This window comes from Calonectris borealis, chromosome 6 (assembly GCF_964195595.1).
Source record: "Calonectris borealis chromosome 6, bCalBor7.hap1.2, whole genome shotgun sequence".
NCBI lineage: Eukaryota > Metazoa > Chordata > Aves > Procellariiformes > Procellariidae > Calonectris > Calonectris borealis.
Window position 1 is genome coordinate 27,907,927 of NC_134317.1, and position 13,369 is coordinate 27,921,295.

Sequence of the window (13,369 nt, forward strand, 5' to 3'; positions counted from 1 at the left end):
GAGTTTCAGAGAAATCAAAACATATTTGACTGATAAATTCAGAACAAAATGTTCCATAAAAAAGAAAAGTTCTTTTTCCTGTTTAGTGGCGTGGATACATGATTTTTGTTTTGATAGTCTCATTTTTGCTGAGGGGACCAGAACACATTTCATTTAGGATTGGCATAAAGTAGGCATTTTTAATTGGCCATTCTCATCTTTGGTCAAGTTTGTTTGCTTGATAATTTCAAAGTGATTTGAGTTCTGAAACTCTGAAAATCAGGCTGCTTTGTCTGTGGCTCAGCTTCACCTTTTGCTGCTTTCTGAAAATCTGGAAATATGTTTTTGATAGAGGATCAGCTCCAAATCATAAAACTAAATAACCCTTCAAACTTTAGGGAATTCAAATTGCCAACCAGACTTCAATCCCGAGATTGGTAAATGTCAACACCGTTCCTTGGGCAGTGAAGCGGCGTGAAGGAAGAAGTGTTAAATAGGATGGGGAACTGCCTTAATTACTTGAGATGGGGAGCTGCCTTAATTACTCAAATCAATTTTTTTTTTTTTTCCAGGAGATATTTAATTCAGGAACACTTGGTTATTTCATATCTTGTGACACTGCTTAGCCTTCTAATCTGGTGCTTTGGTCAGATGGAGAGAAGCAAAAAAACAGCTGTCGAATAAACAGCATAGATGTTCTTATGTGACTGCAAAAATGCCAGAAAGTTGTCCCATTTGCACTCATAATTTATCAGTAATCTAGAAATATGCTTTGAGGCAGTGACTTCATCTAAAAAGAATTACCAGTTCAAAGTGTATTAGTGCACGGCTGCTGAATACGGCTTGGCGTTAAGGGTTTCTTCATCAGCATTAATTGGATTGAATTACCTGCAGTGAAATATGAACCCTTTGAGGAAAAACAATTCTTGTCCTGCTGACTTTAGAAGCATAAAAAGAAGGGGGGAGGGGAAGGGGAAAATGGAACCAAGAGGCAGCATTCAGACAGGGTTTTTTTAAGGCAGAAAACAGAGTTTGAACAACCTGTGGGTGTGAAATCACTGTCAGGGAGAGAGAGAAGGGGGACAAGGGAGAGGAGAGAAGGGGAGAAGGGGCGAAGGGAGAAGGGGAGGAGGGAGAAGGGGAGAAGGGGCAGCTTTTGGGCTGGAAGGGAGTTTTTGCTGTCAGATCTCCCGGGCGAAGAGCAAAGCCCCAGCCAGGGCGTGACGTTGGGGAGCAGCAGTGGGGTCGGACGAGAGCCCCATCCCCAGGCAGAAGGGCCAAGGGGACTGGGGACCGGCGGGGTCAGCGGGACGGCTCGGACCCCGTGAGCCACCTCCGCACGCATGGGGAGAGCAGGGCAGGGCAACCCGGGCTGGGGGCAGAGCAGTGAGAGAAAATGAAATGGTGTCAGGATGGCGCAGGCACAGTGCTTCAGGAGGGTGAAGGTGCTCACAGATTCGGCGTTACCCACTGCCTGGAATAAGGGACATTGCTGAGACAGGGTGGATCAGCATTTGGAGTCCTCCCTATTTACAACTAACATTATGAAGCTTGTGTAGTTTATGCAGAACCAGTAACTTGATGTTTTGAACTTGGATCTGCCGTATGTACAAAAGTATCTTCTAAAATATCCCCCATGTATTCCCCCAAAATATCCTGGTTTTGTTTTGGTTTTTTCTATGAGTAAAATCTTAGAGTTTATACTTTTTGCTCATCTTTACTACAGTGCTTTATCAATGAATAGAAACAAACCCCAAACGAACAACGCTGTTCTGGTGCCTTTTGATTACTATTGAGGAAAGCTGAGAGCATGAACTGTGTTACTGGTGTATGAAGATTGAAAAGAAGAGAAGGAAATATCCTTTCTAATAAATTAATGTTACCATAGTAGCAGTTGTAAAAATGGTTGGGGTGACCTGAGTAATAAGTTTAGCTAGAATATAACCTTTCAGCAAACAATTTAGATATTGCTAAACAAAGATACTGGGTATGAATAGATCCAACTCGCTTAGAAAAAAATATCTCTGTGGATAGAGCTCCACCTTGCTACCTGCTTATCATTTGCTTCGTATTGACAGAGGGCAGGGCACACAGCTTGCTGGAGTGACACTCGAGAGCCCCTGTAACGACCTCTTCTCTTGAATCGTTTTAGCTGAGCAGGAGCTGTGGATGAATGTGCCGGTGTGCTCCTGGGCATGCCCAGCTCCTGCGCCTGCTGACCACCCTTGGCAGCCACTGCGGGTTTCTGCACTGTTATGTGGCTAGGTACGCTTTTAATCTAAGAGTATGATTGCTATCAATTAACTAAGTATTTTTATTACCCCAGACATTTTTTGCACTGTAAAAGTCTGACGCTTTGTGCATGAAATGTATCTTTTCAGGAAAGCCACCAGCCTTTTCTGTCATGCATGTTCATATGTTACTGACAGGAACTTCATTACCTGTACGTCGATCCATGCTAACTTATTTTGTCATAGATTCATAGAATGATAGAATAGTTTAGATTGGAAGGGACCTTTAAAGGTCATCTACTCCAACCCCCCTGCCATGGGCAGGGACATCTTCAACTAGATCAGGTTGCTCAGAGCCCCGTCCAACCTGACCTTGAATGTTTCCAGGGATGGGGCATCTACCACCTCTCTGGGCAACTGTTCCAGTGTTTCACCACCCTCATTGTAAAAAATTTCTTCCTTATATCTAGTCTAAATCTACCCTCTTTTAGTTTAAAACCATTCCTCCTCGTCCTGTCACAACAGGCCCTGCTAAAAAGTCTGTCCCCATCCTTCTTGTAAGCCCCCTTTGAGTATGTAGCTGAGCGTCTTATTTCATAATGCCACATATAGGGCCAGTTAATTCTGACAACCTCATGTTGTCAGAACATCTAGAGGCTTATGAGTAAGGCCAGCAACTGTTGTGCACTTATTGGCCAGTGCAGAAAGCCCTGTGAGTCTTTACTTCCAAATGACCCCGTGGCATTAAATGACTGGCAGAGGTGAAGGCAGGCTGTAGAACGGAGGTTGTGGAAAAGATCATTAAATAAGATCAAACCACATAGCCAAAAGTCTTCACTCCTACCAAAAATACCATTCCAGGAAGCTTTGCCATACTAACTGTATATCACATCCTCTTTTCTGTCCATAGCTTTCCCTCTTTCATCTTTGAAAAACTCCCTAAAAAATGATACATTCTGGCTCTTAGAAATTCCTGTCTGAAGTACTGAATAGTAGCTGTTAGACGGGTACTGTGAACGTGAAAGAAATGGCTCTGTAAGTCCAGAGATAAACAACAGGAGACAAATTTGCCCTACAAACACAATATCATTTTGAAATGAATGTCCATTAACCTATAGTTAGGTGAAATCCTATTTAACGTGTTTGTCTTACTAAAGAGCGTTGTGAAAGAGGCCAGCTTGGCGGTAGCGGAGCACCCTGAGTGTTTCTTCATGTATCACAGTTACTTAATTGGAAATGGTTTGATTATTGCAGGGCACGCTTACAAGTACTGTGGCTTGGGAGCGTTAGTTTATTTGCTTGTTTTATGTCTGGAAAACCGTTTCCCAGGGAACCAAGTCCTGTGTGGAGAAAAAGAAAAGGGAGGAGGCCAGAGCCCAGCACAGAGCAGTGATGGGCTCCTGTTGGGAGTGGAGCAGGCTGCGCTCCTGTTGTAAGACCCATTCTAAGATCCTGTTTTCAGCTATTTGTAACTTTGTTGAACTGGAATAACTTACGTTGAAATTTTTTTTGAGTAGTGTATTTGGAAAAGAACTATCCCATATTTTGGAGTGGTGTGGACATAAACAGTGAAATGTAGGAACCAGGTTAAGTGGTGCTGGGGCCACGACTCTTGGACATACACCAGCAATTCCTCTTCCTCACAATTTGAGGTAATCTGGATCTGGCCCTGTATGGGTGCCTTGAGGGTGCACCTCGATTTGAAAATTGTGCCTCTGCAAGTGCTATGACGGTGGGGTGTGTGATTATCCAGCTGTGGTTATCTAAAGCAACTGAGGTGCAATTTCTCCTCAATAAACAGAGGAACCGATGCCTAAGGGAAGCTTTTTTCCTGACAGTTAGAAACAGTGAGTAGATCTATGTGTGATCTGTAATGAAACCAAAAATATTTTCATGTTATGACAGTGATGACACCATAAAACTTAATTTAGGCTTACGTTTTGTTGAAATCACACATTTTTGACTAACAGTTATGTTCCCACTATGACTGTTTTTGTTAAAAACTAGGGGACTCAGAAACTAACCTTGTGCATTAGCTATTTAGATTTTTTGAAAATAACAACACTTGCTCTCTGGTCTCTCTTCTCTGTCATCTTTTTAGCTTGATTTTGCCTCCTTTTTTAGTTTGAGTTCTTCTATCACACCAAGGTGGAGCTGAGAAGATGGGATTAAGCCCATTCATTGAGGCCTGTTTGCTTGTACTGAAGATGGGACAGGGAAAATAACTTTGCAATTTGATTAATTTTCATAGAGCCTACTTCACTTGCTGGCTGAAACCAGCCGGCAGCAGGGGCTTCACAAGTTTCTTCAAACCTAAACTTCCAAATATCCTGTGATAGGTATTTACCCTTTTTATCCAGCTCTACGTGGTATTTAAAGGTGAACAGAATACACTCTCCATGTGAGAGATGATTCAGCTTTGTCACCGCTTTGGCTCCAGCAGCTCCCTCTCTGTTGGGTGCGATGCTCTCTTTGCTCTGTAGGTCGTGTTCAGACGATGGGGACACGCACTGGAGAACACCTCTGGTGCACATGGGAAGCTGTGGCCGTGGGGCACGTGGCTGAATGACCTTCAGCAGATCAGTCTCAGAAAGAGGCTCAAGTTGAAATTCTGGTAGAATAATTCCCACATCTACTGTCTGAGCCTTGAAAAGTTTTAACCTATCTGAGATGGGCAATACTAACCTGATCAAAGATCACCGAGGAAAAAAGAGAAGTAAAATACTGTTCTGTTCTACAAGGCACTACTTCAGCAGTATTTCCAACAAAATGTGATAAATTTCCTAAGAGCCTATATTCAAGGAAGAGAATATTTCTGTTGGCAATACGCCGTAGTATTGTTTGAACTAAGAGGTTTGTGAAAACGGGAGTCAGTATGGGTATTAAAAAACCCATTTCATGAGCTTGGGTTTTTGTGCTTTTTCTAGCTTCAGGAGCTAGAAAGCTTTTTCTAGCTTCTGGCACGAGCTAACACAACTTTAACCATGACTCCTGTATTTTCAGGGATTAAGCATCTGAAGAGTCAGAGTGATTCAGCGTTTCCAGAGGAAGAAGAGGGAGTTAGTGAAAGGGAAGAGGAATGGGACCATTAAAGAGCGCGGAGCTGCCTCGAGCCCCGTCACAGAGAGTAACTGAACCGCGCAGCCGTGCGTGCGTCAGACCATTCGCCACCGCTTGCGCCCCCGCACCGCAGCGCTCGGCGTGCTGGCGGCGCCGGGGCTCCCTGGGGAGCACCCTCGGCTGGGTTTTACAGCCACCTGCAAATTTGTTCTGTGATCCTTATACCCGAAGATAAAACAATTATTTTAAAGTCATTGTTTTCTTTCGTATTCTAGAAATGTAATTTGCAAATGCGTTAGTGACCTGACATCAATACTGCCAGAGCTTAACTACTGTGTGTGAGCTGTACTCTAAGACCTGTTGTATATAAAACTGATTTAAAAGCTACAAAATAAATAATATGTTCATTTAGACAAGATTATATATTGTACAGTGGGTTTGTCTAACATGCAGTTCACAGAAAATGATCCTAACAGTTAAGGGCAGCTTTTACCAGGGTTGTTACAGTTACTTGCAGTGATGTAGACAGAAACAAAATAAGCAGAGATGACTCTTAGTCTAGAGAAGAAGGATGCAAAGACATTCTTCCCTGTGTTCCCTGGACATGCAACGCGTAAAGTACCTGTCTTGCTTTTGGTCTGAGGCTGCCTAGTCGCACCAGCCAAAATGATTTCTCTTTACACAAGATCATTGTTGTCTGGAGGCATTAGAAAAAGTTTGGATTTGGGAATCAGAGGAAACACGGGAGTGTGGGAGACCCGTGGGCAGGGTCCCACGCACCAGCTGAGCCACGAGAAATGCCAGTATTCACCTTTGTTGCCTGCAGCAAGTACAGGGTACAGCCTTCTCTGAGAAAAAGGGACAGATTATTCTGCGTTTGTCACAGTTTCAGCCGGTAAATGGCAGTATATCAAGCTGCGGTGATTTAGCATGTGTCTGAGCCCTAGGGTTTTTGGTTCAAGTTTGGCATGGTTCGTACCAACATTTTTGTTTGTTAGACCACACAAACTCTATGGCATAAAATTAAATAAAGTGGAGAAGGAAAACCATGTTTCTTCAAAGTCACGTGTGACAGATCATTTCCTTTTTTATCAATGGCTAATTTTTAAACAAATTCACTGTCGTTTTGTGTTAACTGTTTGCCTTTGACAGAAAGTTTTACCCTCGGTTTAGCTTTCCACTGCTTTAAGCTTCTTTTAAAGAGCCAAGCTAGCAAAATTTAAAAAAAAGGAGATGAAAACACAGAGCCTTTTGTCTATGCCTTGCATGGTGGTTTCATTCTCACTCCGAGCTCTTCCATGAAGACCTGCTGAGAACAGGATCTGTCAACAAGTGTCTCTTTATATTTGGGAGCCATCTTTTTGCCCTCCATCTGTATCTCTGTATCTGTCCTCTTTGTTGCCATTTTCTGTAGAAACACTGCAAACAGGATCCATGACTCCAGCTCAGCATGGGTGTGCAAGATCGACTAAAAGAAGGACTCTTCAGCTGTACAGAAGCAGCTTCGGGACTTAGGGACTGAGGGCTTTTTATGCCACAACCAACAAAGAGAAGGAAGTGACCCTTCAGAAAACACTTGAATGGACCAAAGACTGGAACGGTAGCAAGGTGAGCTCGGCTCTGGTCCCAGCTTTGCCACGGCTTTGCTTTCGCACAGCACCAGGCTCTTCACGTAGTCACTCGTTGCCACAGTACTCCTACTCGTAAAACAGCCATCGGTGTTTAACCTCGCCCCATCACTCTGTGTTGCTAGCTAATAAGGTGCTTTTGATATTAATGGCTTTTTGCTGGTTATTAGTACCCATAGGCTTCAGATGAGGACTGTCTAGGACTTATGGGCAAATGAAAAAATGTGCGTGAATTATAATACTTGATACCAAGACAAGGTATCGAACACTTTGGAATCTCAACGTTTCAACAAATCTCAGCAAAACACCTGATAAGAGCTTGGAGAATTCATCATTGAACACCCTGTTTCAGGATGACTGTTGGACTCAAGGATGATTATACTTTATAAATAATAGAAAAAATAAAAAATAGATTTAGTTTGAACTGGATCTGAGTATTTCCAGGATTGTTACTGCAGTAACGAGAGGACAACAATTCTGTTTTACAGCCGTGATCTGGATGAAACATCAAGGTCCGATAAGAGCCTCAGATAGCTACGCCAGTAATTAGATGTGTCTCTAAATCCAGGTCTTATCATCTCCCATCTCTAAATACTCCAGCTGTGTTTTATAATTTTAAAAGCCTGTTTCTCTCTTTCTTGAACCAAGGTTATGCAAGCAGCATGTCTGAGTATAGGAATAGACTGCTCCTTTCTGGCAAAGGGATGGGACTTGTTGCAGAGATTTTACTATAGATCCACCCTGACATCATTTGCTGGTGGGACTCATCTGAAGGACCAAGTCAGGATGCACATTTTTGTTATACATCAGACATTTTTAGCTTAAAAAGATATGCAAACTCTGTTTGTCTGATCTTCCACTTGTGAGGCGTACAGCACGTGGAGCTATAAGGAAAGAATCAGCACAACAGAGCCCAGGAAGAAAGTGCTGGACGTGAAGCAGAGCTGAAACACTGCAGTGGATTGTCGGTGAACCCCATGATAGAAATGTCTGGGTGTGGGGAAATCGGAAAGGAAGGTCAGGAGGAGCAGTCTGCTTACTAAACTAGGTCTTTTCTGGGGTTTGCACAACCTCTGGCATTCGAAAACAGCAGCCCTAGATAGAGAGCTGCTCATATGCTTTGGCGTGCAATTGAAAGCTCTGGTTGTCTCACAGCATGCTGCGCTCCACAGAGGTACACCTGAACGATGTAGATCTCTTTGTAGGAGTCAGTGGTCGGTCATTGTTGCCCAATATGTTTATATCACCAAAGCATGGATTAAAGTAAACAAAAAAATCCAGGAATTTTGTCTTTTGTTTTAGTGTAAATGAATCGGTAGGGGATTGAGAAAGCAGATAAAAAGTTAGTGAATACCAAGTGTCTCAAAAAAATGCCAATATGAAAATACCTCAAAGGAAATTTGCGATGACATGCTGTCCTTAAAGCTGACATGTTCCCTGTTTGAGCTGTCTCCTCTCACAATAGCTGCTCCTGCTGGGGAGTACTTACAGGTTTGGTGGGACCAGGATTTTCAGAGATGGATTGTATTAGTTCATTTTCCACAAACAGGCTGATGGAAAAAGGAAGCAGAGAAAACCCACCCAGGCAAGTAATGAACATAGTTCTTCCCTAATAAGCAACTCTGATTTGTGTCTTTTTCCCCTTCCCTCCTCCATGTTCTACCACCTTTCCATGCTGTGGTACAGTTGCTGTTGTTCTGGCTTTCAAGGTATTGCAGGAAATGTTATTTGCAGAATTGAAAGGAAGCTGTCTCCTCGGACTGATCTCAGTCTTCTCCCAGTATCCCTTAACTCATTAAGGTACAGCAGTTTAAAGGCGTTTTGTTATTGCATTTTACAGCCTTGTTACTTTTTCTTATGCTATACTTGTTATTCCGTGACAGGTTCTTCCCTTCAGAGAGATTTATTGAGACATTGCGCTAATAAGTTATTTGGAAAAATTCCATGGCTTGACTTACGGGATGGTGTATGTTTTCTATTCTCCAGGTGCAAAACCAGATAATACTTAAATAGATACAAAGAACCAAGATTTAAAAGTCTTTTCTAAAGCATAATTTCCAACTGAAGTCAGAGGATTTTCGCTTGAGAATGGCCGCAGGTTTTGGCCAACAGCATGCTTTCTTTTGGGGAAGCATGGTGTGTAATGTACAGGAAAGCTCCTCTTATCCTGCTATCATCAATTTTATTACTGAATTTCTTGCATTTTTTTAAGATTGCCATAAATGCTGTTGAAGTGTTCAAAGACTACCCCACTGGCTTCTCGTAATGTCATTATTTGTCCCCAGTAATGTAAACTGAAAAATCACCATCGGTTCTTGCACCTTTGAAGCAAAACTATCGCCTCCAACACTATTGGGCCGACTCCATGGCAGGGCTGCAGGCAGAGGTCCTGCTGCCCGCGCTTGGGCCAGGGACTCCTAGAGAAGCTGGTGGCTCACGGCCTAGACAGGTGCACTCTTTGCTGGGTAAAAAACTGGCTGGACGGCCGAGCCCAGAGAGTTGTGGTGAACGGAGTTAAATCCAGTTGGCGGCCGGTCACGAGCGGTGTTCCCCAGGGCTCAGTTTTGGGGCCGGTCTTGTTCAATATCTTTATCAACGATCTGGACGAGGGGATCGAGTGCTCCCTCAGTAAATTTGCAGATGACACCAAGTTGGGCGGGAGTGTTGATCTGCTGGAGGGTAGGAAGGCTCTGCAGAGGGACCTGGACAGGCTGGATCGATGAGCCGAGGCCAACTGTATGAGGTTCAACAAGGCCAAGTGCCGGGTCCTGCACTTCGGCCACAACAACCCCAGGCAACGCTACAGGCTTGGGGAAGAGTGGCTGGGAAGCTGCCCAGAGGAAAAGGACCTGGGGGTGTTGGTCGACAGCCGGCTGAACATGAGCCGGCAGTGTGCCCAGGTGGCCAAGAAGGCCAACAGCATCCTGGCCTGTATCAGAAATAGTGTGGCCAGCAGGAGCAGGGAGGTGATCGTGCCCCTGTACTCGGCACTGGTGAGGCCACACCTCGAATCCTGTGTTCAGTTTTGGGCCCCTCACTACAAGAAGGACATGGAGGTGCTGGAGCGTGTCCAGAGAAGGGCAACGAAGCTGGTGAAGGGCCTGGAGCACAAGTCTTATGAGGAGCGGCTGAGGGAACTGGGACTGTTTAGCCTGGAGAAGAGGAGGCTGAGGGGAGACCTCATCGCGCTCTACAACTACCTGGAAGGAGGTTGTAGCGAGGTGGGTGTTGGTCTCTTCTGCCAAGTAACTAGTGATAGGACGAGAGGAAATGGCCTCAAGTTGCGCCAAAGGAGGTTTAGACTGGACATTGGGAGAAATTTCTTTACTGAAAGAGTGGTCAGGCCTTGGAACAGGCTGCCCAGGGAAGTGGTTGAGTCACCATCCCTGGAGGTATTTAAAAGACGTGTAGATGAGGCGCTTAGGGACATGGTGTAGTGGGCATGGTGTGTTGGGTTGACGGTTGGACACGATGATCTTAGAGGTCTTTTCCAACCTGTATGATTCTATGATTCTATGATTCTATGACTCCCACGGTGTCCAGGGTCCAGGCCAGTAAGGAAGGGACTTCCCGTCCACCTGCACTTCCTCTAACAGACTACAACACCAAAGGCCAGGTCAGTGGCAGCTTTTGCTCTTTAAAAAGTGTATTTATTGTATTCCACAAGGCAAACCCTTGGGTGGCTGCCCAAGCTCTCTCCAGAGCTGGTCTGGGCAGGCTGCAGCGCTGTGGGTGGTTGGGGAGGGACCTAAGCGGGGCTCCTGCAGGCTGCGGGGCTGCTTTTGTACGAGCCTAGCAGCTGGCACCATACAATGAAATGTCCCTAGCTCAGTGCACGGTGTCCCCCCCATTTTCTCTCTCTTACAGATTGAGACACAAGGTGTTTTATGAGGGACCTTATTCCTGCAGTACATGAGGCGTCATCTATCCCCTAGCCCTGGGGGTACAATGTAAGGGCATATTTAAAACATGCTGTCCCTAAAGCTCTCCTTTCTTCCTCTCCTATGGCATCCACGCTGGTGCTCAGGCCCACAGCTGTTCTCTGTTTCTTTTTTTTTTTCCTTTAGCAGTTCAGTGCAATGGTGAGTGGCAGTAAGAGTTTCTGTTGTTCTGTTGGTGCCTGACATGTGCAATTACATTTGACCTTTTCATGCAGAGCGTTACACTTGGCAAGAAAGTAGATGCTAAATGTCTTCTATGCTTTGCTGTATTCTCTCCCTTACCCTCCAGCGAGGATTTGCACTTTGGGCAAATCTCAAGCAAGGTATTTGTGCACCCTCTACTAAACCTCACTTGGTAACTCGTTACTAATCTCCATTTGCAGCAAAGTTGGCTGATGGAGTTTATACAAGTCAAATATCTATAGAAGGGGTATTTCTGCTATAGTTTTTTTCAGTTTTGTTTTGTTTTGTTTATTAAATAATCTGGGCTTTTTAGGGCAGAAAGAATATTTTGGTCTATTGCTAGGCCAAACACTCTGTTTCAATTTTGCAATGATTCATTTGCTTAGTATATACTGACCCTTAGTGGTAAGCTGAGATTTGACTTGTATTGCCGAGTTTCTAAATTTTGCCTTTCTCTCTGGTCCAACTGTTCAGAAAATGGCAGGAATATTTGCTGTGCATCAGGATAGTCTATCTATGTAAATAGCCCACATTGTCTTCAACAGACATAATAGGCATGTTAAAATAATGATGACAGGTGTTATTAGCTCTTCTGAAGGGCTGTGGGAAGCGGGGGTGTCGAAAGGTTATTCCAAAATGCAAAACAAAAACGTTGGCATTGAGAAGCAGTACTCTCCACATAATGAGAAACAAATAAGAACTCAGTATCTGGCACTAACGAACACCTCAAGCTAACTGTGGAACGAGTATTAATTAGATTTCCAAAATAGCATCTTTCTGAAAAGCAGCTGAGGTGTAATATTGCTCCTTATTAATCAAAGCAATGGGACAATGTGAACTCTGCAAAAAATAAATGGTTTGCAGATGGCTGTGTGCATCTTTAATAACGACAGAAGAACACAAGTTACAGCTTTAAATGCCAGAGAGCCTTTCTGCATCTTCTCCTTTTCAGAGCGATATTTGCAGTTTTCAAGGCAGTGAGGAAAGTGTGTTGGTTTCTTATTACATTTTCCCTGCAGCATAAATTCTGTTGATGTGCTTCCCTAATCATGCTAATTATACTGCCATATGTTGCTCTCATCTTTCTTTTTCTCTCCTAATGGGACATAGATTCTCTCTTTCGAATATGTCATTTGTTTATTACATTTATCAAGGGTTTTAACATTATATGGGACTTTTAATTGCTTTTTTAAACACTCAGCAGATTGAATATTAAAAACAGACATGAAGGTCAATTATAAATAATATTTAAATTGCTCATGCCATTTTTATTGTCTAATTTACTGGAAATATCAACTCGGTAGCCCTGCTCCTGTACCTACTGTTTACTTGAGAACACACATATGTCCCTCAGAACTACTCTGGCTGTAGTCATAGTTCTGCCCTACCACAAACCACCTTGAGACTAACAGAATAGGGGTCTTTCATGGACAGGAATGCTAAAATAAAGATGCATCGTGCATCATATTACAATGCTTGACACAAATATGCTGCCATTCATTCCAGTTGTGAACTACTGGAGTACCCCGAACAATAAAGGCGAATGTTCATTTCTGACTGGAAAGAAAAACACAGTTCTCTCTCAAAGGAGAGAGGTCTCAATGAAAAAGAAGCAAAATTTCAATGCAAGAATTTAAGATGGCCTAAAGTTGAGTGGTGTTTTGTACAGTCATTAGACCCTCAGAGTACCCTCCACTGCAAAAAATGGCCAGTAAACCAGCTGAATACAGAGGAAGCAAGAGACAACCGATTACTATCCAATTATCAAATTAATTCCCGGTATAACGACACCGGCTGTCTTGGCTTTCATGGAATTGCATCATAGGTAAATTTGACCCTTTGGCTCATTGAATTTGGATGAAGATAATCATATCAGGCTTTATACAAATAAATAGCAAGTACTTTCATGTTATTTGATGTTTGCTCGTGGTATTATGATACAAGTCCCAAAGTCTTACTGTCATGAAAGTCCTTCTTGCAGGTTCAGCAGTGTTGCTTGTAAGTGCATCAGCATTAGGCCCCATGTGACGATGAGATAGCTTTACAACTACAGTCCAAACAAACGTGAAGAAACATCTATTCTGCTTAACCGTGTTCCAGCTCAAGGCCCAGATTGTACCTACCATTTTGATTTTGACCACCTTATTTATGTATAATTTTATATTATTTCAAGTTTGTAATAATGATCTCTACAGGATGTTACAAATGCATAAAACTCATCAGCTTTGAAGTTCATACATTATGTAATTTGTTAGCAAAGCATATTTAGTTAAGATATTATCTATCCAAGCTCAGCTAATGGAAAGTTCTCCAACAGTTCTTCACAAAAGGGCTATAAGCAAAGGAC

At 43.3% G+C, this 13,369-nt stretch overlaps 1 protein-coding gene across 1 annotated transcript in view; it reads left to right on the top strand.

The window, feature by feature from the left end:
• PPP1R1C (protein phosphatase 1 regulatory inhibitor subunit 1C) overlaps positions 1-6,328 on the top strand; it is a 54,484-nt gene extending 48,156 nt beyond the window's left edge. The window contains 1 exon segment of the mRNA XM_075153963.1: positions 5,214-6,328. Within this exon segment, the coding sequence (XP_075010064.1) occupies positions 5,214-5,302 (89 nt within the window). The 3' untranslated portion in view covers positions 5,303-6,328.
• The last annotated feature ends 7,041 nt before the right edge of the window (positions 6,329-13,369 follow it).